The sequence below is a fragment of the Aedes albopictus genome, chromosome 2, assembly GCF_035046485.1.
Source record: "Aedes albopictus strain Foshan chromosome 2, AalbF5, whole genome shotgun sequence".
In the NCBI taxonomy this organism is placed as follows: Eukaryota; Metazoa; Arthropoda; class Insecta; order Diptera; family Culicidae; genus Aedes; species Aedes albopictus.
Window position 1 is genome coordinate 481,454,740 of NC_085137.1, and position 27,553 is coordinate 481,482,292.

The window sequence follows — 27,553 nt, forward strand, 5'->3', positions numbered from 1 at the left end:
ATTGTTTTCAAAAATGTGGCGTGTTATCCGAATAGAAACATTTTGATTGTTTTCAAACAGAAACACTAACGAAATGGGAATCCCACTCATGGCCGATAGAAACATGACGAAACAAATTAAGAACAATGAAATTATCTTGTTGTCCTCAGTGTTTGAAGGTAATCAATGGAGGAGGTTGAGCGGTTTTCCAAAAATGATGAACAAAGAGCAGTGCTATTCTTATTATTTTATTTCATTTTCATTTAAGAATAGCTAATGACAAGTTAGTTTATGAACTTTTCACGGAACTTGTCGTTTATATATTTTAGCAGTTACTTTAATTTTTATATGTTTGAAGATTCTATAACATGCAACAGATAAGCATTTACCAGAACTCAATTCCGCAGCATTAAAGAGAAAAGAGCAGAAAAAAAATCTGAAAATTTCTGAACAAAAACAGAGTTCTAGAGATTATTTGGAGAAGTATCGAAGTGTTCTTTTGAATAAAGTTGATAGTTTTGGTGCTGTGCGAATGAGAAAAATCCGAAAATATGTTCTTATTTTTTTTTGCCCTAAAACAATTTTCCATATGACTGGAACTATTTATGAACCCTCTAATACCCAATCCCGCCTTAAGACGGGGTATAGATTGAAAATTTTTGTACTTCTTATCTTCTGGACAATTAAAACTTTTATATTTTTGTCTGGAAGTGAGGACTGTTCTATATCTCAAAATCACCTTTTACCTGAGTGTAGAATTAGCATTTAAGTTAAAATACACAGAAATAAAAATTAAAAAAAAAAACCTTTTACCTCACCTTTCAGATGTCCTTGTTTCTTTTGTATTGAATTGCAACAATTAACATATTTTCCCCCAATCGTTCTATTAAAGTAAAAGAGTTTAGGGGAGTTGAATACACTTATAAATTATTTTCCTCAAAATTACATGGATGCGCCTTTCTCGTGCCTTCAAAAAAACCATCCAAACAAAACTTAAGTGACATGTTGTTGAATATCGCTTTTTCATACGTTTAACAAAAAACCATTTAGGCCGTTTAACAAAAAACCATTTAGAGTAAAGTGGGGCAAAAGTTCGATTGGGGCAAGAGTTTCTTTTGAAGTTTTTGAGCTCAATTCTAATTATTTCTTTTGGGTGTCAAGGTTGTTCGACCCCTTTTTGAAAAAGAGTCTTTCACTCCAAAAATTATGAAAATTGATCAATATTTCGAAAAGTTGGTTGGTTTTTGATAAAAAAAATTGTAACATCCGATGGTCTTTCCAACGCATGGAATGGAATTGTAATGAAATCGAGTTCGATATTTTATTTCGGGGTGTAACTAGGTATATTTTGAAGATGCTTTAGCATGTATAACTTTTTGCAAAAAAAAAAATTGGAAATCATATTTTACACATAGTGGGGCAAAAGTTCGAATTGTGGGGCAAAAGTTCGAGTCATGTGGCAACTTTAGGTATACATAAACCTAAAATTCTGCAAAATGTACATATTATCTCTAAGAGTAATGGAATGATTGAGAAAATTTGATTAAAGTTTAAAAAAAAAATTGTTTCATCTGAATTTGGCGGAAAACTACTAATTTTTGGTGTAGTAAATTTAACCCTGATTTGGGTAAAATCCAGATCGAATTTTAAAGTGTATTCCAGTTCTAACATCAAATATTAAGTGGTTTCAGGTATTCCTATTACCAAAGTGTCAAAATAGTGTGCTACGGTTGGCGAAATTCCACAAACACTAGATTCGAACTTTTGCCCCAGTGGTGGGGCAAGAGTTCGAATAAAACACACACATACAAAAAGTGTTGTAACTCAAAATTGAAAAGACATTTGGCGTAACTTTGTTCAGCAAAATTTTAGCTCATGGATGGTAGAATCACCACACGGTATTTATTTATTTTTATCTGCTGCGATTTTTTGAAATAGGTTGAATTTTCAACTAGGGTCGAACTTTTGCCCCACCTTACTCTATTGGCACCAGAAATTATACACTTTATCTGTCTTTTGATGTTTGAGCCTTAACCCGTTAACGCCCAAGGTGTCTCACAATTTGAATCTTTCAATAAATTTGTTATCAAAGGTCAAGTTCCAATAAAATAAGCATGATTTGATGAAAGAATTGGAAGTCTATGGTGTAGTTCCAAAAAAATCTTCATTGTAGGTCCTCAATATCTGATAATTTTCTCGAGTTCTATTTCAGTACAACTTCTACGCTATTGTTATATTCTGATCCGTATTGATACAATGCAGCTCTAAACAAGTGAGAGAGATGATAACCACTCATAAAGAATAGAAAAAGGACTTATAAATTGGGGCAAAAATATAACCCGATAGACGCCTGAAAGTATGCAATGCATGGTCCATATAATTTCAGTGTTGCAGTGTTCAACATTTCTCAAATTAGGCTGATGCAAATTTAATTTTGACTTTTAGTTTACCCCCTCCTCAAAAATGTTTGGATGGATTTTGCATTTTGAGGGGCAGATAAAAAAATATTTATCAAAACTTTGCGTCTTGCTCAAAATTCTTTAACAAATCCGATGAGTTTTTAATATTTTCTAAATTAAATACTTCATTATTTTTATCCCCCCCTCGACCAACCAAAGAGTGGTGGGACAAACAGTGAAATAAATATTTGTATAGACTGTTTCAGAAATTAAAAATACACTTTGTTTATTCAATTAAATGAACTGTTCTAATGGTTTTTACCAACTTGTTTCAGAGCATAGCATATAGTACTCCATATTTTCATCTTTCCTTTCAATTGGGTTTTTAAATTAAGAAAAATGTATCGATTTTTTTGATTTTATACGAAAGAGCACCTTTTTCTGAGCCACTATGATTTTTTTCAGATTTTTAGAACTTTATTTTGGTACCTAAAATCAATTTCAAAGAGATTTTTTGAAATCACCTTTTGACAGCTTGACAGCTGGGTAACTGTTTGACAGCTCCACCCAGTACAAAATGCGACGAGGGGTGATTCGACAAATCGCTTCCATACAAACTTCAAATTGATTTTTAAATAGCTTCCAGGGCACCAAAATTCATGAAAATTTGGATTTCGGCTCAGTTTCGCATGTAGATTCAGAATATGGAATTATCTCAACACCGTTAAAGAAGCCAATTGTCTTAATATTTTAAAGAACAGTCGAGTTCTCTAACAAATAACTTAATTTTTCAAATTTGCATTTGCACAAAGGTGTTATTTAATGATTTCTTTCAACATTATTTATCACTAAATACCAAAAATTATCTAAATTTTTATCACATTCGCTTTCTCAACAAGTTGTCTAAGGAATGCCTTGATCAAAATTTGGGAAAAATCGATAAAGGCATTTCCACAACATTTTTTCGGAGATCAAGTTTCTTATTTTTTATGGTTTTCTACGGAACATAAGAACTACCACACAGTTTCTTAGCTTTTCTGAACGCATTTAATCTAAACAAACTTATTTTTTTAGCTCATTCGATCCTTCAGATGGCAACGCTTGTCATACCATAAAAACAAATGCAGTAAGCAGTAATTAAAACTTTCGTTTTCTTAACGTTTGTTGCTACTGGTGTTGTTGAGAAATTTGAAACAAAAAAAATGTACTTAGAAGGCCCGTAATGGTGGTTCTTGATCAAATATTCCAGTACAAATTGCTCTTACCAATCGAAAAATATCTTTTATTATCGATACAGCCATTTTTATTGTGTTTGAAAATTAAATATTTTATCTGTGAGATTTTTTTCTTTTCTACTATGCTATATTTTTTGAGCACTTTGTGCAAATTTTAATCATCTAGTTTATAGAGCCCTATTTTTTAACATTTGTCAGAAAAAATCAACAAAATTGGTATTATTTGCTTCGTCAGCATGTTTACTATAATAGCTAGGGATATTATGTTCAAATTGAAATGCCAGTTAATCGTTAGTGTATTTATAATTTCTGAAACAGTCTATAATGCCTTATTTTTTTTAAGAAATCAAATAAAAAGTGCTCATTATGTGTAGCATAACCAAACGTTAAAATACTGTAGAAGTTAGATTTTACACAGATAATGATTTCTTATAAACTTATTGAGTTTATCCTTCAATAACCCCACAAATTCTCTTTACGTATTCACCATACGTAAACTTTTCAGAAACTTTACATGTTTTAAAAGGAAAATCGTGTTGAGTACTGTTCCTTTTAATTTGTCCTTTGAATGTGTCTCGTACTTACAAGTATTCTAACACGCTCAGGTTCATCATCATTCCATGTTTTGATATAAAATTTCAACCACTCTACACGGCTTCTTCATTTGTGTTTGTACTACTCCATGACTTTTTATTCGTGAACAATATGTGGGTTTTATGGTGTTATTCTGGACACTATCAAAGTTACATCGAAAAGATAATGTGTCTTTCGGCTACATGAAAAGTTTTTTCAAACTCTAGTTTAATTTAAAAACACTTCATTAATACTTCACTTTTGCAAAAGAAAATAAAAAATGAATAACTCTTTTAAAGAAAAACTAGAAAGGACGAGCAAATTCCTTTTAATTCTACTACTGTGCTTATCTTCGGACAGATAGGCCTATTTTGTCTGTGACTTACAGACTTCTTCAGTGTCAAGTGCTCGACAGTCTGTCCGAAGATAAGCACAGTAGTAGAATTAAAAGGAATTTGCTCGTCCTTTCTAGTTTTTCTTTAAAAGAGTTATTCATTTTTTATTTTCTTTTGCAAAAGTGAAGTATTAATGAAGTGTTTTTAAATTAAACTAGAGTTTGAAGTAACAAGTTCTACTAAAAGCTCTAAAGTAATAGTAAAGTACATGAAAAGTGATAAACCACCCAAAAATTCAATTTTATTCGATCTACCAATTGCAATTTAGAACTAGGTACTAAAGTCTGAAAAACATAACGCTGGGGGAAGAACATTCCAGGTAGAAACCCCTGAAGGAATCCTGGGAGGATTTACTGTAGGAATTCTAAGAAGCATATCTAGAAGAATTCTGAAGGAATCTGAACTAAAAGCTTGGTAGGAATCCCTGAAATAATCATAGAAGAAATCGCGAGATAAACTGCTGTATAAATCCTGAAGATCCTGATTCGTAGAACGAATTCCATTAGGATTCTCTGAATACGTTTTTCAAAGTGTTCGGAAAGTACTAAAATGAATCTATGATGTATTTCAGCGGAAATCTATGAAAAAATGCTGGTTAAAATTTCTGAAAGAATCCTTTCAGGGCTTTCTAAAATAACTTTGGCAGAAATCCCTGAAGTTATTCCTGAAGGAATTCCGTGAAGAATACCTGATGGAATCCTTAGAGAGATCTAAGCACAGGACAGTCATGCCGGCCAGAAGCTAAGCAGGTATTCCTGCAAAAACCATAGAAGATGTCTCTATGATTTAGGATTGCCTGAAAAAAAATCTTGGAAGAAATATATTTTTTTCATATTTTTTACGGGAGGAATCCCTTAAGGAATCACAGCAGGAATCCTGAAAGGAATCTCTAAAGGAATTCCAGCACAAATCTCTAAAGGAATGCAGAAAAGAATAACTAAAAGAATCCTTTTAGGATTTCCCAAAGTAGCCCCTGCAAAAATCCCTGAAGAGAACTTCGGAGCAATCCGTACAGCAATCTCCGAAGCAATATCTGAAGGAATCCTTGGAATAAATCTGTGAAGATCCTCGAAGGAATGCCTGAAGAAATCCTGAGAAGAATTCCTGAAGGTATGTCGAAAAAAAAACCTCAGTTCATCTAATCCCATCTTAATTCCTCACCCTACTCTCTAGCCTCTACCTTACTGTCTTCTTTGCCCTCTATTCCAACCTACCCTATCCATCTACCCTATCCTTTACCATAATCACTGCCGTATCCTTTACCGTACTGGCATTCCGTGGCTGCCATCTTATGTAGTCTGCCATCTTGAATTTCAAAATGGCGTTAAATATCGATTTTTGACTTCTACTTATCAAGCCCGATCGATTGATACCCACATTGTATGGTATTATAGCTCAAACTACCATTCCATGGCCGTCATCTTGGATATGGTCCGCCATCTTGGATTTTGAAATAGGGTCAAATATCGATTTTTTACTTCTACTCAACAAGCCCGATCGATTGATACCCATATTGCATGGTGTCATAGCTCATTCCGTGGCCGCCATCTTGAATATGGTCCGCCATCTTGGATTTCAAAATGGCGTTTAATATCGATTTTTGACTTCTACTTATCAAGCCCGATCGATAGATACTCATATTGCATGGTATTATAGATCAAACTACTGATTAACAACTCTGCCGAAGAAATGAACTTTAAATTATTAACCATTGTCAAGATTCCAGGGAAATCTTTTGTTTTCCGCATTGAAAATGAAGCTCTTAGATCGTGACAATATGTATTCTTTGCAGCATCGTTTACGCCACCTAGTGAACCAGTCACGAACTATATTGTCCACTATGAGCAAGGTATGGGTGGGGAGAACATCTTCTCTGAAGAAAGCATTCTAAAATGTTGCGTTATTTTGGAGATATTGACATCAAAAGGACTGTCCTATTTATAGGACGCATTTTAAATCACTCAAAGGGGGTTTTCCCTCTTTCAAAATTTAAAGTTAAAATAAATAATAATAATAATAATAATAATTTATAGGACGCTGGGCGTTCGGGCTTCGGGGCATCTGTCCTATAAATAGGACGCTGGGCGGATATGGGTTAAACTCTTAAAAGAAAGTCACAATCTTGAATTTTGAGCCATCATTTTGGATTTAAGTTCGCCATCTTGGAAATTCATGTCGTCATTTTTGGACTCAAGACTTCTTCCCAATAACTGATATAACCATATTGAATGGTTTTAGAGCCTAAAAGTCCATCAACCTGTCGCCATCTTGTGGCCGACATTGAAGGACTCCGGACATATACTCATACACCCAATATACCTATGTTTCATTATTTTAGAGCCTAAATCTCCATTGAACAGCCACCATCTTGAATTTCGAGACGCCATCTTAGATGTTATGGTTGCATTTTTGAACTTCGGTCATTTTCCTCATACCAAATATACCCAAATTGCATGGTTTTAGAGCATAAACACCATTACACAGCTACCGTCTTGGATATGGAGCCGCCATTTTGGATTTTAGACGGCCATCTTGAATTTTAGATAGCCATGTTGGATGTTCTGGTCGCCTTTTGGAGTCCAGACTTCTTACACATACCAATGAGACCTATATTGCATAATTTTAGAGCCTAAAACTCTGTTAAACAGACGACATCTGGAATTTGCAGCCGCCTTCTTGAATATTAGGCTACCATCTTGAATTTTGGGTCGGCGCCGTGGAATTTGTGGTCTCCAGTGTTGATTTCTGCAAAATTCAAAATTCAAATTCAAAATTCGCCAACTATACTAAAGGTTACAAAAATCGCTGCAGTTTGATGTGTTGCACGATAGGGCTTGGTTCACTTTTATTTACGGCCAGTTCTACCGGATCACTGAAATTACTCCGCTGTTCTACCGGATCACTGAAATTTAACGCTTTGACCGATCCGGACCATTTTCGTTTTTTGAGTTAACATAAAGCCTTTCAGTACACTTTGGTGTACGAAAAAGGGAAAAAGTAAACGCGCAAAAAGTAAACAGTGCCCAGTAAATCTCTCTATTTTTCCGGTTTATCCTTCGTTCGACGACTTCGGAAATTCAGCAAGTGGTGTGAACTAGTGAACATTCGATATGGTTTGGAGGGCATCCTTAGCCTATTGAATGCAGCAGCCAAAGACAAAAATAGAAAACCAGCTAAATATGATTATCTGGTGAGCAGGGATGGGACATGTCATAAAAATGTCTTTTCATTATTTGCTAATTTCACTGCACTTAGTCGAAAATGTTAATCGATAACATCATCGATTATCCATAACTAATCAGCGTTATGGACTGGTGATCCGTACAAACAGAAATTTACACTGAAAGTAGTGGAAATAGAAAAATGTCATGACAGTTTTTCCATGTAACTCCGCGACTTTTTCCATCCCTGCTGATGAGTTGGATCATTGTTCTTCTCTTTTTTATATTTGAACGTGACATATCTTCACTAACAAGAGGCCAACTAAAAAGTACTGCTTGCTCATAGAAAAAAAAGGGTGATGCATAGGTCCCAAAATCATAGAAATGAACTCTGATATCACAAATTGCTGGAAACGTGATTTTGATTCAATTGGAAAGGCTTATTACAGATTAAATTCATATATGTTCTTTAATGGCTGTAGGACAGAAGGTCTTAGGGTTCAATTCACCGTAACGCAACACAAAAAGGTGATCTACCTACGCTTTAGGCTTCGTTAAAGAACGAGTATCTTTTAAACCCCCTCAACCATTTATCCATCAGCACGGGTCGCCTGACACCTTGGGTTGGAATTCCCTCTTTAGTGGACTTTTACCCCCGGAACAACTCCGTCGTGCCGGCAACTACACGGCTGATACGCAGAAGGAAGGGGGAGGGGGTTAGTTGTTTCAAGCCCCTGGACTACTGTCCCAGCTGACCCATGGCTGAAACTATTCGAATTATTAATAAATTTTCGAAAGTTTGCCTGAAGACATTTTAAAATACCATTATTTTTCTTTTGAAAAAAAAACCGCCTCCAATTTAAAACAACTAGTATAATAAAGCACAATAAATAATTATTATATATTATAGGGGTATTAGGGGCATAATGGACACCCTAAGCAAATGAGTATGTTAGGCCTGTATAACAGACAAAAACTTAACATATTATCAGTTGGCTTACTACTTTAATTTGTTTCCTACGTATTTCAATCATTTACAGCTGGTGGAATGTCATGATTGTGAAGAAATAATGAATTGAAAACCGTGTGTTTTTTGGGGCTGGCAGCAAAGGTACGGGGCGAAATGGACACCCATCGGGGCATAATGGACACCCCTGCATATTTTTTGCTGTATCTTTGAGAATATCGACCAGTTAAGTAATTTGCCAACGGAGATTAATACCACAGATATAATACTCCATCTTAGGCGAGTTTACATAACTTAAAAGTTAATTAAACAAATTTTGGGCTAAAAAAATCGGATTGAATTTTTTCTAACCCTCTAAAACGCCTAACAGTATGCAACGCGTGTACATCCATTCATAATTGCCAGTGTTCGTTTCGCCCCGAATAGACTACAACATTGAAATTGCTATTTTCAGTGTGTTCTGATCAAAAATATAATACTTCATCCATTACTAAATCTACGTATATATGTAGATAAGCTTAAAATTCACTTGTTTGTATGGTGGACACACTCAATCACTCGTAATACTTTATTTACTGCTGCTTCGAAATTATAAGAAATCCACCATATGAAAAACATACTTCAATTTCAATGATATTTTGGTTATTTTAAAGGAATATAAATGGTATTTTCGAAAAATAGAACAATGGCTTGATCCTTTACACTTATGCATTGAAAGTTTTACATAAAAGTCAACGGTTTCGGCAAAAACAGGGGTGTCCATTTCGCCCCGGGTGTCCATTATGCCCCTAATCCCCCTATTATATTAATAATAATAAACTCATATGGGAGCGTCCATAAATGACGTAGCATATCTATTAAATTTGATTTGGTAAAGCGAAATATTTTGCATGAGTCATTAATTTAGATGTTAATGGACCAATTTATCCTTTGATTGCATAAAAAATATATTTTTATGCTTAATGGCTTGCAGTCAAAAAAGCCCAAAATCGCATATTTTGCCCTATAAATTGAGGTATAGCTCAAAATTGTGACGTGCTGGAGCAAATCTGATTCAGATTCAGCGGCCCAAAATCTGTCAGAGATACATAGGTTTGCTCTTGAGACAAAAAATGTTACGCTGTGTAATAGGTGCATTATTAATACTTATCATAAAAGTCCACGTGAATATATGACGGACCCCCACACACCCCCTTCATGAACAAGCGTGGTTTTTTTTTCCGAGCCCCCTTTTCCCTTATTTGCTGCAATATTCTTATTTTCTGCGAGTTTAAACCGAGTGAAAATTCACGAAAACATTAGTTCTGAATTTAAACTTAACGGTTATTTTAATTCAAATATTATTTTTTTTTTATTAGCTTTATCATATAAGTTTTGAAACGATTGACGTAGACATTTTTTTACTATTTGGTCAACTGAAGTTCATAAGAAATGTTCTGTATCGAATATCCCAAACACAATCTTGGTATTCATACATAGGTATTCAGAATAGTATGGCATCCACATCGAGCCCTCGCCAACGGAAATTTCCATTACTCACGCCGGTAGCTCACCCGCTCAAACAATGCTTCCATTTAGACGAAAGCATTCCATGTCCAGGTATAAAAGCTTCACCGCCATCCTAATTCAATCATCAGTTAGTTTCAAAGCGTTGGTGTTCTATCCTCGTTGCACCTTAGCCATCATGAAGTTTTTCCTCGTTCTTGTAGGGGCTGTCTGCCTTGCAGGCTCCATCCACGCCCAGTCTACCCTTGGCACTACCGTGACTAATGCCATCAACACTTCCAAGGCCAGTGTGAACACAGCGATTCAGCAACTGAACAGCACCATCAACGCTGCCGATCAATCCGTTGCGACAGCATACACCCAATTCACCCAGTCCTTGGCAGCCTTGTACCAGACGTACTACACCCGTTTCCAGAACTACACCACGATCGATTTGAGCACTCTCAGCCAAACCATCCAGAATTTGCCAACCATGATGAGCCCACCTCAGCCAATCCAAGACTGGAGCACCAATCAGATCTTCACCGATGTCCAAAGCAGTGTTCAGCAGGTCGAAACTACCCTCAACGCAGCTGTCCAGACTATGACCAACTCCTGTGCGCCACCCTGCGCCAACGCTGCCAAGGTTGCCACCTGCACAACCAAGTGGGGCCCTAAGCTGTCGACTGCCCCGATCACCATTGACCGCATCACCGACTGCGTCACCGCCGAATTGGTTCGCTTCTCTGACATCGGATCCAACATGGCTTCCATGTACACCAACCTGCTCACCAGTGCTTCGAACTACCTCAAGGTTGTGGACGTTTGCGACACTCCGGCTGCCGATGTCCTGAACAACCCATCCCCGATGTACGGATCTCCGTCTATCCAGTGTCTGAATACTGTAAGTTTATTGTACGTTGGAAGGTCTTTTCATCATCTAACTACCTGTATTATTCTACCCAACAGTACCTCCAGAGAATCAGCTACATGCCGGTCAACTCCTACGTAGTCGACAGCATGCGTTATCCCCAGACGTACCTGATCCAATTCCGTGTGCAGCGTTGCGCCAAGCTGGTTGAGCTGGATGTCAAGGACCGTGTCGCCAAGGTGCTGGAAAGTTTCCAGAGCTGCCTGTAAATTGGTGGACGGATGCCAGAGTTATCACGAAGACTTGAACCATGGTAACGTTGCTGCAAGATGACTAACGATGTTCGAAATTTGGTGATCTGTTTAAGACACAACCTTGTGCTACATCTTGAATGGCAAATAAACACATTATTTTATTATTATAAACGTATTATTTTATCTAGTAAGGTCTGGCTTTCTCTGTCTAGGGAACCCAAATGATTAAATTGGCATTGTCCGACGTTTCGGCCTATTTTTTGGCCTTTTTCAAATGAAAATCTGCCTATCGCTTTTCCCTTAAAAAAGACCAAATAAATTGGGTCGAAACGTCGGGCAATGCCAATATAATCGTTAGGATTCTCTAGACTGAGAATGCCAGAATACATTATGTTCAGTCGAAAATTTCCAGCACATCATTTGATAATACATATTTCTGATAGTGGTAGTTCGGACATTCCGAATGTCAAGTCCGTGTTAGCAGGACTGTGATAATGGCAAAAGTCTCAGATCATCCGAGTAGAGACCCTCCCAAGAATCGTATTATGTAGTTCACATTTATTCTATTACATGGCACAAATTTCCCAAATGGAGGATAACGTGCCTCTGGCACCGGCCTTCTGATCATACTATCAAAATTGGAAGTCAAAACTTCGGCGAAGTTTGGCGTCGGCATTGTAATTTGGGATTCGCCGAGGCATAAGAATTGCCTGTGTCGGCGACGCTTCAACTAAAATGCCGACGTTTTTACTTCGGCGAACTTTTGTTGGGGATATTTGATTTCACATATCGACTTCGGTCTAAAATATATCAATATGTACATAATTGTTTATCACGAAGCGCCGACACGGGAAAATCAGCTCATCTATTGCATTCAATTATCTCTTTCCGCGTCATGATCCGAGTCCTTAGTCTCATTTCGTAGGACCACTGGGACTGGCAATGAGGGGAGAGTCACCGATGAGGAACTAGCGGAGATTGCCAAATTCTTTAGCATAGGTGAGGCCTCAGGTCCAAACGGAATTCCGAACCTGGTACTATTGCCAAATGATGGCCATGATTCGACTATCATCATCAACAGCAATAATCATCAAATCTCGTGTTTTTAGAATATAGTGTCAGAAAAGGGAGGTTGTAGGAACGTTTCAGGGGTCCCGAGAGGTTTCAGTGGAGTACAAGGATATCTCAGAAGCATTTCAAGAGGGCTTAAAGGGTCCTATCAAAGAGCTTCAGAGAGTGTCAGGGGTGGAAATTGCGTGAGATTATGGGGACATTGATTTTCTGAGCAGGTTTCTGGAACGTTTTCGGTGGTTTGACGGGGGTTTTGAAGGTATTGCAGTGAGTTTCAGTAAATTTTTGACGGGTTTGAAGGCATTACGGAAACTCTTTCGATGGCTTTGTAGGGTTTCAGGAGCGTTACATGGGGTCCGAGAGGGCTAGGGTGGTGCTAATTGCAAAAAAATCTCTCCGGGATACGATTTCACAAGTGGAAAGTGATCTACTAGTAGAAATAAGTGAGCTGTACAAAAATGAGCGATTTCGGTTGATATTTAGGGGTGGCGCAAAGGGTTCAAGTGAAATTTTTGCTAGAATAAACCTTAAAAAAACATTTCAAATTTGATTTAATTATCTCAGGTGCGTTACATGGGGTTCGAGGGGATTTTAGGGGCATCTTGGAAGCATTTCAGGAAATTCCAGAGGAAACTTTTTGAAATGCAACTGAGCGATTCCAAGCAACAGCATCAAAATTTAGGACTTTTTTTAATTCATGATTTTCTATTGAGCTGAAACTTTGCACAGTTTTTCAGTTCCATCTAAATCACCATTTTTCGATATCATATCTTCATGTTGAGTCACGACTAACTTTTCAAAAGGGTGTATATGAAAATGGTTGAAAAATATTCAAAAAGCTGCACAGCAAAAACGGTTCGTTCGATTGTTATGATTTTTTCAGCAAAGTTAGATAACTAAATGGTGATTACTAAAAAAATATACACTGTAAAAAAAATATTTTTTTTGCATTAAAAAATATAATTTTTGTCACAAAAACTTAAATATCTCAAAACCCTATCTTTTTACCAACGTCATTTTTTTAGGGAAAATGGTCCGTTATATTAGCTATCTACCATAAAAATTTGGTGATGGTAAACTAATAAACAAAAAAGTTATGACATTTCAAACATTTCACATTTTTTTACATTTAGTAGAAAAAAATTTTTTTACCGTGTAAATTATTTCGAGAATCACAGTTTGGTGCTGTTTTTTTTGTTAAGGGTCTTGCGGGAGTTAAACAAGTTGTTTTTACGATATTCAATATTTGTGTATTCATTTGTATTATGTATATTATATGTATAAATATTATATGTATTTATATTATATGTATATACATGTAATATATATACATATAATATATATACATATAATATTTATACATATAAATGAATTCTCAAATTACACAACAATAATCATAGATTTGACACAATAAAGGTAAGAGAGGGCTAAGAGTTTTGGGTTTGGACTTTATTATGGGTTATGAGATCATGAAAACAGTTTTACTTATTTTTTATTTGATTTTATTTATTTTTTTACAATATCGAACACTTTGGCATTATTGTCAGAACAGTTTGAGTATAGTTTTGCTTTAATTTTATTTTCTGACAATGGAATGAAACAATGGAATTTTTGGGTTCCTTGGATCGTTTTCGCGTTATTATATTGCTCGCTGAGCTCTGAAGCCTTTATTTCGTACTCTTCCGTAGTAGTAAAACAAAATGATAATTTGGTTAAGTCTTCTTCTTTTCTACGATTCGCCCATTCAAAAAGTTCTTTCGCAGTTTTAATTGGATGCTCACGTTCTTTGGCTAAACTTGCTCTTGTGGCCATGCGCTTTATTGTTCCTCCAATAGCATCACAAGGACCTTTGCCATGTGACGTAGCAAAAAAATGCCATTCTGCATCAATTCCGTACATTGATTTAAATTGACATAGGCTCGAAAAATTCTTACGGTTTTTGTACTGCGACGCTGCTCCATCAGACATAAAATATATCTTTTTGACTTCTTTATGTTTATCAACGCGTAAAAAGTTAATCATTTTGGCAATGAACAAGTTTACGGATATTGAATCGTGCCTTAAATCTTCGGAAATTACAATGAAACTAAAGTGTTCAATTTGCGAACTTCCATTAAAATAAATAACGAATGGATGAATTGTAGCTTGTTGCACGTTCCAGTGATGGGACTGAACTTCATCTTGCAATACAAAACTGTAATTTTCAGAAAAATCACAAATGACTAAAAATTCACCATTTTGTAACGTATTTTTCGTATTTTTTAAAAAGCTAGATTGCTCTGTTTTAATGAAATCGTGAGGAATTAAACTTTCTAATTTCAAGCAAAAATATGACACAAACTCATCTACAGGTTTTACAATTGTTTCTAGGTCACACCTATCCGTGGTTACCCATTGCTCAAATGATAACTGATCAATATATTTTTCTTCAAACTCACCGAATAAAGTATTTTCCAATAATGAAGAATCTGGACAATCCGAACAAGATCGTAGATAGCAATTTGATGTTGTATTTTCACACAAAAGACTACCAGTTAACATTTTAATATCCTTTGTTAAATTTATTCTTTTCAAACTATGTAAAATAAGGTTAATATTCTCATGGGTTGTGCACACACAAACATTATGTGTTCCTGAATTGGAAAGAAGCTTGAATTGCCTTGGCCGAAGGCTTGCAAATGAGGAAAAACCTACTTTAATATTATTGTGAATTTCCTTGAAGCGTGTGTAAGCTTTGTTGGCGCGAGTTTCTTTCGGATTAACGAAACACATACTGAAAGCAGCGTTTTCACGGCAGCTTCAATGCTATATTAAATACAATAAATTTCAATAGTTTTACAACGTGTTTTAACTTAAAATTACTTACATGATAGTTTCTTAATCACTACCGAACTGTCTCACTCGACGCACAACTTAACACTAAATATTCTAATTAATTAATTCCTATTGGACAATACAGTTGCCAGTTTCACTCCAAATACACGCGATACCGTCGCAACATTCTCCCCCCCGTGAAACTGGTAACTAAATATCTTCTTATGATCTTTCAAATCTTTGTACATTTTGATTACAATGTCCCGCATTAAATATCCCCAATAACACCTTTCTGTGCCACTGTGCACTGTAATGCGCAAAGCAGCCCCGCCGGGGTCGAAAACAACACATCTAGAAACAGCGTTGCGGGACCTCTACAAGCGATCGCAGGCACTGGCAGACCGCCTGTGGAAGCGATGGGTAGCGGAGTACGTGCCAGCAATCAACCAGCGTACCAGGTGGCACGCAGAGGTACAACCGATCAGCCAGGGCGACCTGGTGTATATAGCGGACGAAGGAGCGAGGAAGAGTTGGACGCGAGGTGTGGTCAGCGAGGTGTACCCAGGCCCTGATGGACGAGTACGGCAAGCACTGGTCAAGACGGTGAAAGGGGAGTTCAGGCGTCCGGTGGCGAAGCTGGCTGTGCTGGAGGTTCAAGAGCGTAACTCTGGTGCTGCTGGAGGATCCCCCCAGAATTACGGGGAGGGGGTATGTACGCACCACCCAGCATCGAAAACCCGTCAGCAGCGAGCGCCCTGCTGTGACGACTAGGTGCAGAAAAGGTAGGCGAAAATTTGGTAGCTGAATTCAGACAGGACAGGACGAGCTAAAATGTAAATATAAATAAGAAGAGTTGTAAACAGTGAAGTAGAGTAGCCATTGCAAGTAGTGAAGATTGAATTCCCTTACGGACTGTGATTTGCAGTTTAAAAATAATTTTACGTTGAAGTGGAGAGAAAGCCAGCACAAATTATTAGTTTGTGATACGATTTGATTTGAGGTATTTCGGAAACTAGCTGTAAGTAAATAAATTTCTTGAATTAGTTTGATTTTTATTCATGATAAATTGTAGTGATTCCAAAGCGAGTCCTGTGCAGCGAAACGCAACCTGAAAAGGAGAAAGGGGTGAAACGCACTATAAAATGTAAGTTGGAAATAATTATAAGTTTGTAAGCGGTAATTAATAGAATACATTTCAGTTTCAAGCTGTTGTAACAAAGTACACTGCTGTGGAAATTTTATTTCAAGAACTGGTCCGAACAAGCTTCTTTCAATGTCGTCATCATTAATCGTTTTTGGATTGCTTGACGCTTTCCATCTTGTTTTACTGATACATAATCTTTCTGGCCAGGCATAGCTCGACTTACTTCATCATCTTCAAAATATTGAACTACTATTTCTTTTGCCTCGTCTGTTAACGCATTACTAGACCTAGTATTTTTGGTTGAAAGACAGTTATTCTTAAATAGTTTTGGCTCTTTTACTGTATATCTATTGGTTTCGAACTCATCAATGGCATCTTGAATAGACCACGAACTTGGCAGCATCGACAAAATCAATAATTTTTCTTTCCTTGTCGTGGCTGGATTCGAGAACCTTTCCTTCATATTCATAATTACCTCATCGTAGTCTGTATTTTCCACATTCTCAGGTCCTAATTTGAAGAGGTTTCTACGTACAGCTTCGTTTATTTCACGGTATTTTTTCTCTGGATAATAAACGTAGTCCATCTTCGTCCATTTAATCGGAGTCACTTTTATCCCAGCTATGCCCTCGTTAAAGCGTTCGATGTTTACCTTTTGAATACACTCATCTTCCGATTGATTTGTTGAAACAGATGTCGCTGATGGTACGGTGGCAAGGCTCTCTGCACTTGGAACTTCTAGTAATTCCTCAGTTGTTGTCGTTTTCGAACTTCCTGCGCCCTGCTCTTCCGATGATATACAGATTGCTCGTTTGTCAACGTTTAGACGGCAGGACGTGCAAATGCGTAAATTTGTATTCAATGTGGACATTGGAGCATAACCTGTCGCTTTCAGTTTATCTATGGTGCTTTCGGTGAGATTTCGTAACTCTTTTGAGCACTTTTTTTCTGCAAACGGCCTACAACAGTTGAGAAAGCGACTACTCATGTTGTTCGTTAGATTTTAATAAACAAAATCACTTTCAAGTTTTTACTGACTAGTTTGGTGTCGTTTACTTGACTGAAGAAAACTTTTACTTTACAATCCTTAATAACCATAGCGGTAGTAATTTTTTGCTTTTTCGTGAGCATTGTCATGGTACCTATCATGCATTTGTTGTTGTTGAAGTTACTCGCTTCCTCCCGATATTTATGATTCTATTCTCTGATAGGTAAATTTTTGCAGGTAAACTAGACGTCTAGAGCATTGTCGTGGTATGCACCTATTATGTATTTGTTGGTGTTGCAGTTACTCGCTTTCTCTCCATCATAAAATCTATTATCTAAGAGGTAAGTTTTTTGCAGGTAAACTAGACGCATTCGTCTATATAAAACTTTTGTTTTGCAGCTTTTATCTTAAAAATAATATTACTTATGTTTCTTATTATCAACAGGTTTTAACCCTATTAACAGAATTTTTCGCCAGTCACGTACAAAAAAAATAATGACACTATCAATACTTTTGATCACTACACTGGATCGCGTCTAAGTTTCTAATAGATGCTATAATAGTTATGAATAATTAAATAAAAATATCATGAAAATAACTTGTTTAATTCATGCGGTAGCCTTAACAATAAAATCAGCATCATAATGCGATTCTCTGAATAATGTACACGGTAAAAAAAAACATATTTTTTTTACTAAATGTAAAAATTGTGAAATGTTTGAAATATCATAACTTTTTTGTTTATTAGTTTACCATCACCAAATTTTTATGGTAGATAGCTAATATAATGGACCGTTTTCCCTGAAAAAATCACGTTGGTAAAAAGATAGGGTTTTGAGATATTTGAGTTTGTGTGACAAAAATGATATTTTTTTAATGCAAAAAAAAAAAAATTTTTTACAGTGTATATTTTCTTAGCAATCCCCATTAAGTTATCTAACTTTGCTGAAAAAATCATAACAATCGAACGAACCGTTTTTGCTGTGCAGCTTTTTGAATATTTTTCAACCATTTTCACATATACCCTTTTGAAAAGTTAGACGTGACTCTATATGAAGATTTGATATCGAAAAATGACGTTTTAGATGAAATTGAAAAACTGTGCAAAGTTTCAGATATTTTTGAAATGGTCGCTCAGGATCGACTTGCGTGCCTCCGTGGAATCCCTCAACTGGAATGCCCTGTAACGCCCTTTAAAAACTCCTGATACCCCCTAAATCGTCCTTACATTTCCTGAAATCCTTATATGTTGTATTGGAACGCTCCAAAAATCTCCGTAATCCCATTAGAACCTTAACAAAACCTGACGGAATCCCCCCAAAACCTCATGAAATCGCCTGAAACCCCTTGCAACCTTTGGGCAAACAGGGGAACTTCTGGGAAATCCCCTTGACCCCATCTCAAACGCCCAGGAGCAATACTTGTTTTTGCGAACCATCAGAAGGCCGGCTCCAAGAAGGACAATCTTGTCCAGAAGATGTGTCAAGACGAGCTTGTCTGGAGTGCCTTAACTAAGTGGGATCCCTTCATAAAGATTACACCGTGTAACCGGTTGGTTCCAAGCCTTTAGATTTTCGTTGGTATGAGTGTTTGTCGTTGAGAAAATTCACGTTTTTAATTATAAATAACAGCAGGTACACCCTAGCGAGAACAATGTACCGTGCTCAACAAAAAAACGTTGCCAAAGAGTTGTAAAGGAAGCTCCCATGAAAAGAGAGCTAAGATGGCATAATCTAATAGGGAAATTAGGAGATGAGTGCTCATGGGCGCAGCCATCTTCAATTTTGGAAGATTGGCCGGAAAAGAAACAGGCGTCCGTGTGTAAAGACTTGTGTAGTGCAGTGCTAATATTAACGCCCCGCCCTTTTAAGGGCAGGAATTGGGATGCAGGCCTGCCTCCGTTCAGGACTTCGTATCCGTTGAATAGAACGGTCAACACACGGCGGCTCGGAAGTCAATATGGCTTCCGAGCCTAATCGCTAACGAACCGCCATCGTCCCCTGCAGGACGATTCCCTCAGGCCATTGGCCTTAATCGCCAAGGAGGGACCCTTCTCGGCACGGTCGTTCCGGTCTCGTCCTGGGCCGTGCCGATTTCGTCAAGGAAGGGAGACGCCTGTCACCAGAACACCACCCCGCAATGCCTGCTGGGTCCGTCGGCCAAGTACCGGTCCGACAAACCTGCCGTTACGATCCCAAGCTGCCCCGGCGGCGAGATTCCGGCCACACGGTAGTGCAGGAGCAGCCGTGTGGGCCAAAGCGAAGAGAGAGAGTCTGCAGCAACGGTAGTGAGTACACCTTCCATTGTCCACGTCTCGCTTACACGCCACACAAAAATGTACACCCACACCCACACGCCACACTAGGAACCTTTAATAAATTGTGAAATTTCCTTGGGTTTCATATGCTGTCGCGAAGCCCCTCTGATTACCAAGTAGCATGCCGGCCCTGAGACCCAGCTCGAGGGGTCTCATGCTACTGAGATTGTTCCCGGGTGTAATTGGGAACCACTGTGGCTGCAGAGCAGCCCCATAACTCTGTGTAGTTACAACCGATTCCAATCCTTTTGGCAATATCGAATCTATCGAGTGGCATTAATGAAAGAAAATAACTGTACTGGAACAGCAGGTGAGGTTGCTCACAAAACAAAACAAATGGCTGGTTAGGCAAGTTGAAAAATAGTTGCTGGTACTCAGTAATTCGTATTGTTGAATGAAATCTGCTCAAAAAAATCAGCAAAGTTTGCTGAAAGCCAGCAAACAGGTTTTGCAGGGTTTCCAGTTAGCCTGGTAAAGGCTATGGATCGCCAATCCGGAGACGGCGGGCTCGATTCCTGTTCCAGCCGGGAAAATTTTTCTTGACTCCCTGGGCATAGTGTATCATTGTACTTGCCACACAATGTACAAATTCATGCAATAGCAGGCAAAGAAAGCCCTTCAATAAATAACCGTGGGAAGTGCTCAAAGAACACTGAGTTGAAAAGAGAGGCCGGCCAAGTTCCAATGTGAACGTAGAGCCATAAAGAAGAAGAAAAACATTTTGCAGTATAAACAAAATGATTACTTATCTTCGCCGGTTGAAAGTCAAAATAGTAGTGGAAGGAAGGGGTAACTCCATGCACCAGAAAGGCGACCATTTCCAATGTGAAAACTTTCAAGCGATCACCGTTTGGCCACCTACAAAGTGCTACTCTAGATCATCTTTCGTCGTTTGTCACTTAAAACGAATGAGTTCATGTGAAGTTATTCATCGACGGCCGAACGACAACGGAACTGATCTGATTTGAATGAATAGTGCAAATATTTCACTGTAAGCCACTGCACCAACGAGTCAGCCTCGTCGGACATTTTTTTGCGTTTATTTCATCTATATCCTGCATATAACATAGTGGGGAATGTTGTTCACATTCACATTCACATTGGGTACATACACTGAGACGACTGCACCATCAAATCATTCGCCTTATCCTGGACGTTTTGTTTGATCAAATTTCCACACAGTTGATTGCTTTCTCTGAATGTATACTGGTAGCTATAGAGCAGGCTGTACGCCATGTATAATATCTGGTTTATATTGTTTTGCTCGTAGGTGATGGTATTGAAGTACTGAAAAAAAAACCAATCATCATTTAAAGCAGTTCCCAAACATATGACATATTACCTCATTGATGCAGTTGGTAGAGGTGGGAGCGCAGATCTTCAGTTGTTTGTTGAGCGAAATGAAGTCACTCTTGGTCAGCTTGAAGATGTCCTGCAAAGGAGCCACTAGAGTTGGAACGGTGTCCACTTCGGTCTGCAGACACGTTCCGAACTTGGCCAGTTGATCTGGAATAGCGGCGGCTGCTGCTGCGAGCTGCGAGGTACAGGTTTCCCCATTTTGTTGATAAGCATAGGCCATGATGAGCTGATTGTAATACTGAAGCATTTGGTCCATGGTGTCTTTTAGCTCGTAGATCTGAGCGCTCAGATCGTAGCCCAGATGATAGGTGACCTGCTGTTCACCATAGAAGAACTGCTTGCCGAACCACTCCAAATTCATCATCACGTTACCCATGTTCTGGGATTGCGAGACACCATAGGAATCGTTCATCGTTTTGTAGGTGGTATTCACGTAGTCGACAAGGTTGTCAATCGTTGGCATAACTTTGTTGCGAGCATTGTTGAAGTTCTTGTAGAGAGAGTTCATGACGGGTGCGATGCTTTTCAGGCTGGCCGCCATGGAATTCAGGCCTTGCGATCCGATGGAGATGCTCGAGTACATGGTGAAGACTCCTCCGGACAGGAAGCCTAGCACACAAACTACGGATAACCAAAGCTTCATCGTTGCAAACGCTGATCTGCGGTAGAGATGCTGGAATCGGGTTAAACAGGGACTGATGTCGAATGGGTTGAAATGTGTGAGTATTTATAGCAAGTTCGGTAACTGATGAGAAACAGTAAAGGCAAACATATCATGAGGAATGTCGGATGACGTAAACTAAGAGGGCAATTGATACTTTTGGCAAAGAATTAGAATAGCTACAACATCATCAAACAGGTTTGATTGAGCTGCCAAGATGATCGAACAACAGAATAGGACATCTCATCGGAGTTTAATGAATTTCTTTGTTGTCGTAGTAGTAAACAAAACCACGGGGAAGCACATTTTCGGTAGATCTCAAAATTTTCAACAACATTTCCACCTTCTTTTTTGCCAGTCATTCAGTTCTATAATACAATCACGTCATTGTTACATGAGCTGAACCGATGGTTTATCAAGATTGTGATAATAATATGGTGTTGCATCTTTACATACCTAGGGTTTTAGGTAATGTCATGTTTTCCATAAGTTAAAAGATAATCGGGTTAAGTACTGTTCTTTCTAGTTCTACTAACGAATTCCATCCTTTGACAGACACGTATTCCGACCTCAACTGTTAAGTCGTCTCGTACTTGACTCTTGTTTCATATTTTATCTAAACAGCCAAGCCCATTCTTTGAGCCGCTATGGTTTTTTTTTTAAAGATTTTCAAAATATTATTGGATTGGATTTAAATATTCATTGGATAAGTGTTTCCCGAAACTTGTCGGAGCGATCGTCCCCTGGAAGCTGGCAAAACAAGTTCCAACCCCCTAAGTTTGAGTTTGTGAACAAACATTCAAAGCCATGGATCAGTGGTCCCCAAACTATTTTCTATTGCGTTTTTTTACAATTAATATTTATTCAATTTCCAGCTTGCCATTTCAATTACAGAATTGTAAATAGGGTAGAAATCTACTGCGCCATATGCGCTAATTCCCGTCATATCGGACGGAAAATAGCCAGTAATTACAGTCATTCTAACTTTCCCTTGCCAATGGCTCATCAGTAGACTATCAATAATCAGCCTCTATAGCACTTTACCCTTCAGGACGCGCGCCGTTGTAAAAAGTACAACACTACCAAAAAACCTCACACGTCGTATACAGCGCGAGCGTGGTGCAGTTTCAGTTACTTGATGGCGCGCTTCCTGAAAGGTTTTAACCTTTCATGGCGTTTCATGGCGTTTGAGAAGGTTTCAGAGAGGTTTGAGGGTAAACAGCACTGAACCAGAACACAAACAAACTCTGAGTGGAGACATGGAGGACACCTGAAGGCGGTAGCTGACGAAACGAGCCTTCATGTACATGTACATACGTCCATCCATCTCGAAGTTATCTCCGATGGGCGTACCGCGAAGGAAAAGAAGAGAAAAGGTAAGGTTTAAGTTTGGCATTCTTTTAGCTGCAAGAATTATAAATTAGTTACATTAGGGGTATGATTCAGATTATTTATGGTCAACTACTGCATATTGACAACAATTAACAGATTGATTTGAAAGCACTATTACGGTGGATCTCCAGATTTTCCAAACACATTTTTGCCTTTCTCGTACACTAAGTGTACTGGAAAGGCTATATGTTCACTCCAAAAATGACTTTTTGATAGAAGATCCGGAGGGTCAAATCACATATACCAATCGACTCAGCTCGACGAATTGAAGTGATGTCTGTGTGTGTGTATGTGTGTATGTGTGTATGTATGTGTGCGTGTGTGTGTGCGTGTGTGTGTCTGTATGTGTGTGAGCAAAAAACTCACATCACTTTTTGGCAGTTAACCTCAACCGATTTTAATGACCGGCGGTTCATTCGACACGGAATCTGGTCCCATTGTTTCCTATTGAAAATGGTTCGGATCGGTCTAGCCGTGCCGGAGTTATGGCCATTTAGGTGTTCCGGACACGTACCCTTGGAAGGGGCCATACATAAAAATGTAACAAACACATACATGCGACACATCAAACTACGGCATTTTCGATTATCTGATAAACAGTTAGCAAGAAAACAATCTCAGACCATATCTTTACCGGTAAAATTCCGGAATCGGTTCCGGATGTCCCGCTGGAAGTGGTCAAATATAAGTGATCCAAAACTATGCAAGCGACACATCGACCTGCGGCATTTTCGAAAACTTGATGAACAGTTAGCAAAAAAACACTCTCAGACCATATCTGAACCGGTAATGTTCTGGAACCGGTTCCGGGTGTCCCGGCGGAAGTGGCCGTATATAAGAATGAAAAAAAAGCTTGCATGCGGCACATCAAATCACGACTTTTCCGATAACTTGAGGACTGCTAATCTAGGAAGTAGGCTAAGACCACATTAGGGACTGCCAATAGTGCCGAAACTAGTTCCGAGTTTCCCTCCAAAAGCGGCTAAATATAAAATTGAACCAAACCCATGCATAACAGCAAAGCGCGGCTTTTTTGATAGCCTAATAAACTTAGCAAGCAACAGGTTCAAACCAAACCCATGCATTGAGGTATCGTGGCTTTTTAGGTAACATGATGAACAGTTGCAAAAAAAAAATAGACGCAAGCCATATCAGTGTGTTTCGGAACCGATTACGGGTGTCCCGCCAGAAATGGTCAAATGTAAAACAAAACCAATACATGCGACATATCAATGACTTATTCGTTAACATGATAAACGGTTAGCCAGCAAATAATCACAGACCATATTTGGGGGAACCGGTAGTGTTCCAGAGCTGGTGATGAGACGAGTAACTCGCCAGAAGTGGTAAAATATACAGGGAAGCCAAACCAGAGCGGCGTTTTTGATAATCTGATGAACGGTCAACAAGAAAATAGTCTCAGGCCCAAGGATGGAAATCTAGTGATCATGATCAGATCTCGAATGTGTCGCGGTTGAAAGGCATCGCGCGATCATAGCAACAACGATAACATTTTGTCGTCAAGCATCATAACAAACTACGGTCCGAGAAGAATGATTCGCTCGGTATGTGCAGGCGCGATGCGATCGCTATCATGAAGTTGAAATGATAAATTCGCGATTTCATTCACTTTTTGAGCATTCTTACTTATTTAACTTCAAGATATGCTTATGAATGTATTATTTCTAATAATGAATGCGGTTTACGGGTACATTAAGTGGCCTAAATTGTGATGAATAAAATTTATCACGACTTGTAACATGATCCGATAACGGGTCATCACGCGATAAAGCGTGCATCAGATGCTTTGATTGCTCTGTGATACGAGTACGATGTGAAGTGTCGGCATCATGCTACTGCAAGAACAAGGCTATCTTGGATTATTCGTATCCTGTATCATTTATCGCTTGAAGTGATTTTCTTCCATCCTTGCTCAGGCCACATCTAGAACTAGTAATAGTATTTCGGAATCGGTTGCGGATGTTCCATTAGAAGCGATTAAACAGAAGTGAACCAAAATCATGCATATGCGACACATAAAATCGTGGCGTTTTCAAAAATTTGCCGAACGGTTAGCGAGAAAATAACCTCAGATCACTTTAATATTCGGCTTTTTAGATAACCCGATGAACAGTTGACAGGAACATACTCTCAGACCATATTTGCGATAATCGAAATCGATCCCGCCGGAAGTGGACAAACGTTAAATTGAATAAAACCCATGCAAGCTGCACATCAAATATCGGAATTATAAAAGTGAACAAAATAAACGTCAAAGCGATAAACGTTGGGTAAGATTATAAGTAAAGAAATGGTGAAAGTCTTCATATATGCAAGAGAAAAAAATCGTGACCAAAGCGATATCATCAAATCACACCATTTCAAATTCCTGCGGTGTAAATATATAGTAGGATGGATCAACGTTTTATGGAAAATTTATAATTTGATCGCATCAACACCAAATTAGTTATTTAGTAGTTATTTCCATACAAAATTTTATGCAATGTTTTTTTTTTCATAATGCAACCACTTGAGTTGCATAATGTTCATAATGCAACTCAAATGAGTTGCATTATGAAAATTATGCAACTATTTTTCATTATGCAACTCATTTCGGTTACATAACCCGAGCAGAAGGAAATAACAAGTGAATAACATATCAAGGTATTGTACATTTCGTACAATAACGCAGCAATAACAATTTTAGGTGTTAGAGCACATGTTGTTCTTCGTATGGTATTTGTAAGGTATGCCCTTCTGCTCGGGAACGAACATGTTTGAAAAAATGGCCATTATAATATCAAAAAGAGTTAGATAAAATAAAAATTATGATACTGAATTGCATCAAGAGATTTTTCAATCTTCAATCTCCTTTTGCTTCTAAAATTACAGCTCACAATTTGGGTGCGGCTGGTTGAACCCTCGCTCTTCTCAATGCGATTGAAATTTGAATGGAAAATTTCCATTTTTGGCATTTTTCTCGTAAGGAGGTCAAATTTCACATGGATCGTGTTACCAATTATTATACATACAATATAGCCTAAAGTGTGCTATAAAAACTTTGTCGAAGATCACAAAGTGCATTATTTTTTAGTTCTGTTTTGCTGTTGAACATAACATTGGAACATTTTTTTAAAATTTGTATTTCTGTATATTTTAACTTATGCAAATTCTACACTTATAACATCGGAATATGTATCACACTTAATTCAGATTGCCGGGATATCAGCATATTTCCATTCTTTTGCCGAGATTTGCACAGCCGAGTAATCAGCAAACAACAATTTTGCTGAGATCTCAGCAATTTTGCCAGTTCATTGCTGAGCTTCGGCAATCGTTTTGCTGAGAGTCAGCTAACAAATGTCATTTTTTGCTGGGATATCAGCTGATAGTTTTACTGAGCAGACGGCTGTGCGCGTTTTTGCCGAGCCCGCAAATCTGTTTTGAGTGTGTACCACCAAGTAGTTTCCCAAATCGATGATGGCTTTGATAAAATTGTTGCTATTCTATATAAAGGACTCTGGAACATTTTGGCTAACGTCGACGGCAAGATCATGAGTATTTATTCGACGAGAAAGGCACTATCACCACTAGGTGGATTAATCTGGGTTTTTTCTTCCATACGGCAGCTTAATATTACAATCAAATCTTTGTTTCAGTTGTTAGGTGAGTGTTTTTGTCACAATCGTGGTAAACGGCGGAGGGACACTGGCTTAACTACGAGACAAAAGATTTTAAGCTAAGTCAGTACTGGAAAACTATACCTTAAAATTAAGTGGAAACTTTTAGTGGCTACGCAGTCTTTATTCTTAAAACGGGTTTATTGTTTACCCAACGTTTCGGCACTTAGGGATGGTGCCTTCATCAGGGGGAAAATAATGTTCTCGTTTTGTCTCTAGTGTTTCGGCTAACTTTAACTGTCCTGATTTTAGTTTTTTGGTACATGACTGGGTAACACTTCGTGAACCTACGTGGACTTTTTACTAATGGCGAGTTTTGCGCCATTAGTAAAAAGTCCACGTAGGTTCACGAAGTGTTACCCAGTCATGTACCAAAAAACTAAAATCAGGACAGTTAAAGTTAGCCGAAACACTAGAGACAAAACGAGAACATTATTTTCCCCCTGATGAAGGCACCATCCCTAAGTGCCGAAACGTTGGGTAAACAATAAACCCGTTTTAAGAATAAAGACTGCGTAGCCACTAAAAGTTTCCAGTTAAAGTAACAGTCGTTCCCTTAAAAGCTTAAAATTAAGTTTATTCATCAATCAAAGTTTGGATATGGGATTGACGTAAATGATTATTGAATGGAACAAAAATCTATTATTGGATGCGGCTCATAATATCAAAAATATATTCACGAGCCCATCCAGAAAAATTCCCCTTCAACTACGTCAAACGATCGTTCACAGAAACAATGCTTTCATTCAGACAGTCGCCAGCTTTCGAAATATAAAAACTTCGCAGCCAGCTTCTCTCAACCATCAGT

At 38.1% G+C, this 27,553-nt stretch overlaps 2 protein-coding genes across 2 annotated transcripts; one reads left to right on the top strand and one right to left on the bottom strand.

The window, feature by feature from the left end:
• The first annotated feature begins 10,330 nt into the window (after nt 1–10,330).
• On the top strand, nt 10,331–11,417 carry LOC109429061 (uncharacterized). The gene is made up of 2 exons (XM_019704896.3): nt 10,331–11,098; nt 11,164–11,417. Exons 1-2 carry the CDS (start codon nt 10,394–10,396, stop codon nt 11,332–11,334), a joined length of 876 nt encoding a protein of 291 aa, XP_019560441.3. The 5' UTR covers nt 10,331–10,393; the 3' UTR covers nt 11,335–11,417.
• A 9,220-nt stretch (nt 11,418–20,637) lies between these two features.
• Nucleotides 20,638–21,724, bottom strand: LOC109399260 (uncharacterized). The gene is made up of 2 exons (XM_019671698.3): nt 20,996–21,724; nt 20,638–20,940 (listed from the first exon to the last, which is right to left on the bottom strand). Exons 1-2 carry the CDS (start codon nt 21,653–21,655, stop codon nt 20,749–20,751), a joined length of 852 nt encoding a protein of 283 aa, XP_019527243.3. The 5' UTR covers nt 21,656–21,724; the 3' UTR covers nt 20,638–20,748.
• Nucleotides 21,725–27,553: the final 5,829 nt, after the last annotated feature.

What these genes read in the sequence shown, in the direction of transcription:
- LOC109429061 (XM_019704896.3), top strand. Translation starts at nt 10,394, where the DNA reads ATGAAGTTTTTCCTCGTTCTTGTAGGGGCTGTCTGCCTTGCAGGCTCC. An exon ending in CTATCCAGTGTCTGAATACT is followed by an intron (nt 11,099 to 11,163) that starts GTAAGTTTATTG and finishes TCTACCCAACAG; the next exon opens with TACCTCCAGAGAATCAGCTA.
- LOC109399260 (XM_019671698.3), bottom strand. Translation starts at nt 21,655, where the DNA reads ATGAAGCTTTGGTTATCCGTAGTTTGTGTGCTAGGCTTCCTGTCCGGA. An exon ending in CTACCAACTGCATCAATGAG is followed by an intron (nt 20,941 to 20,995) that starts GTAATATGTCAT and finishes TTTTTTTTTCAG; the next exon opens with TACTTCAATACCATCACCTA.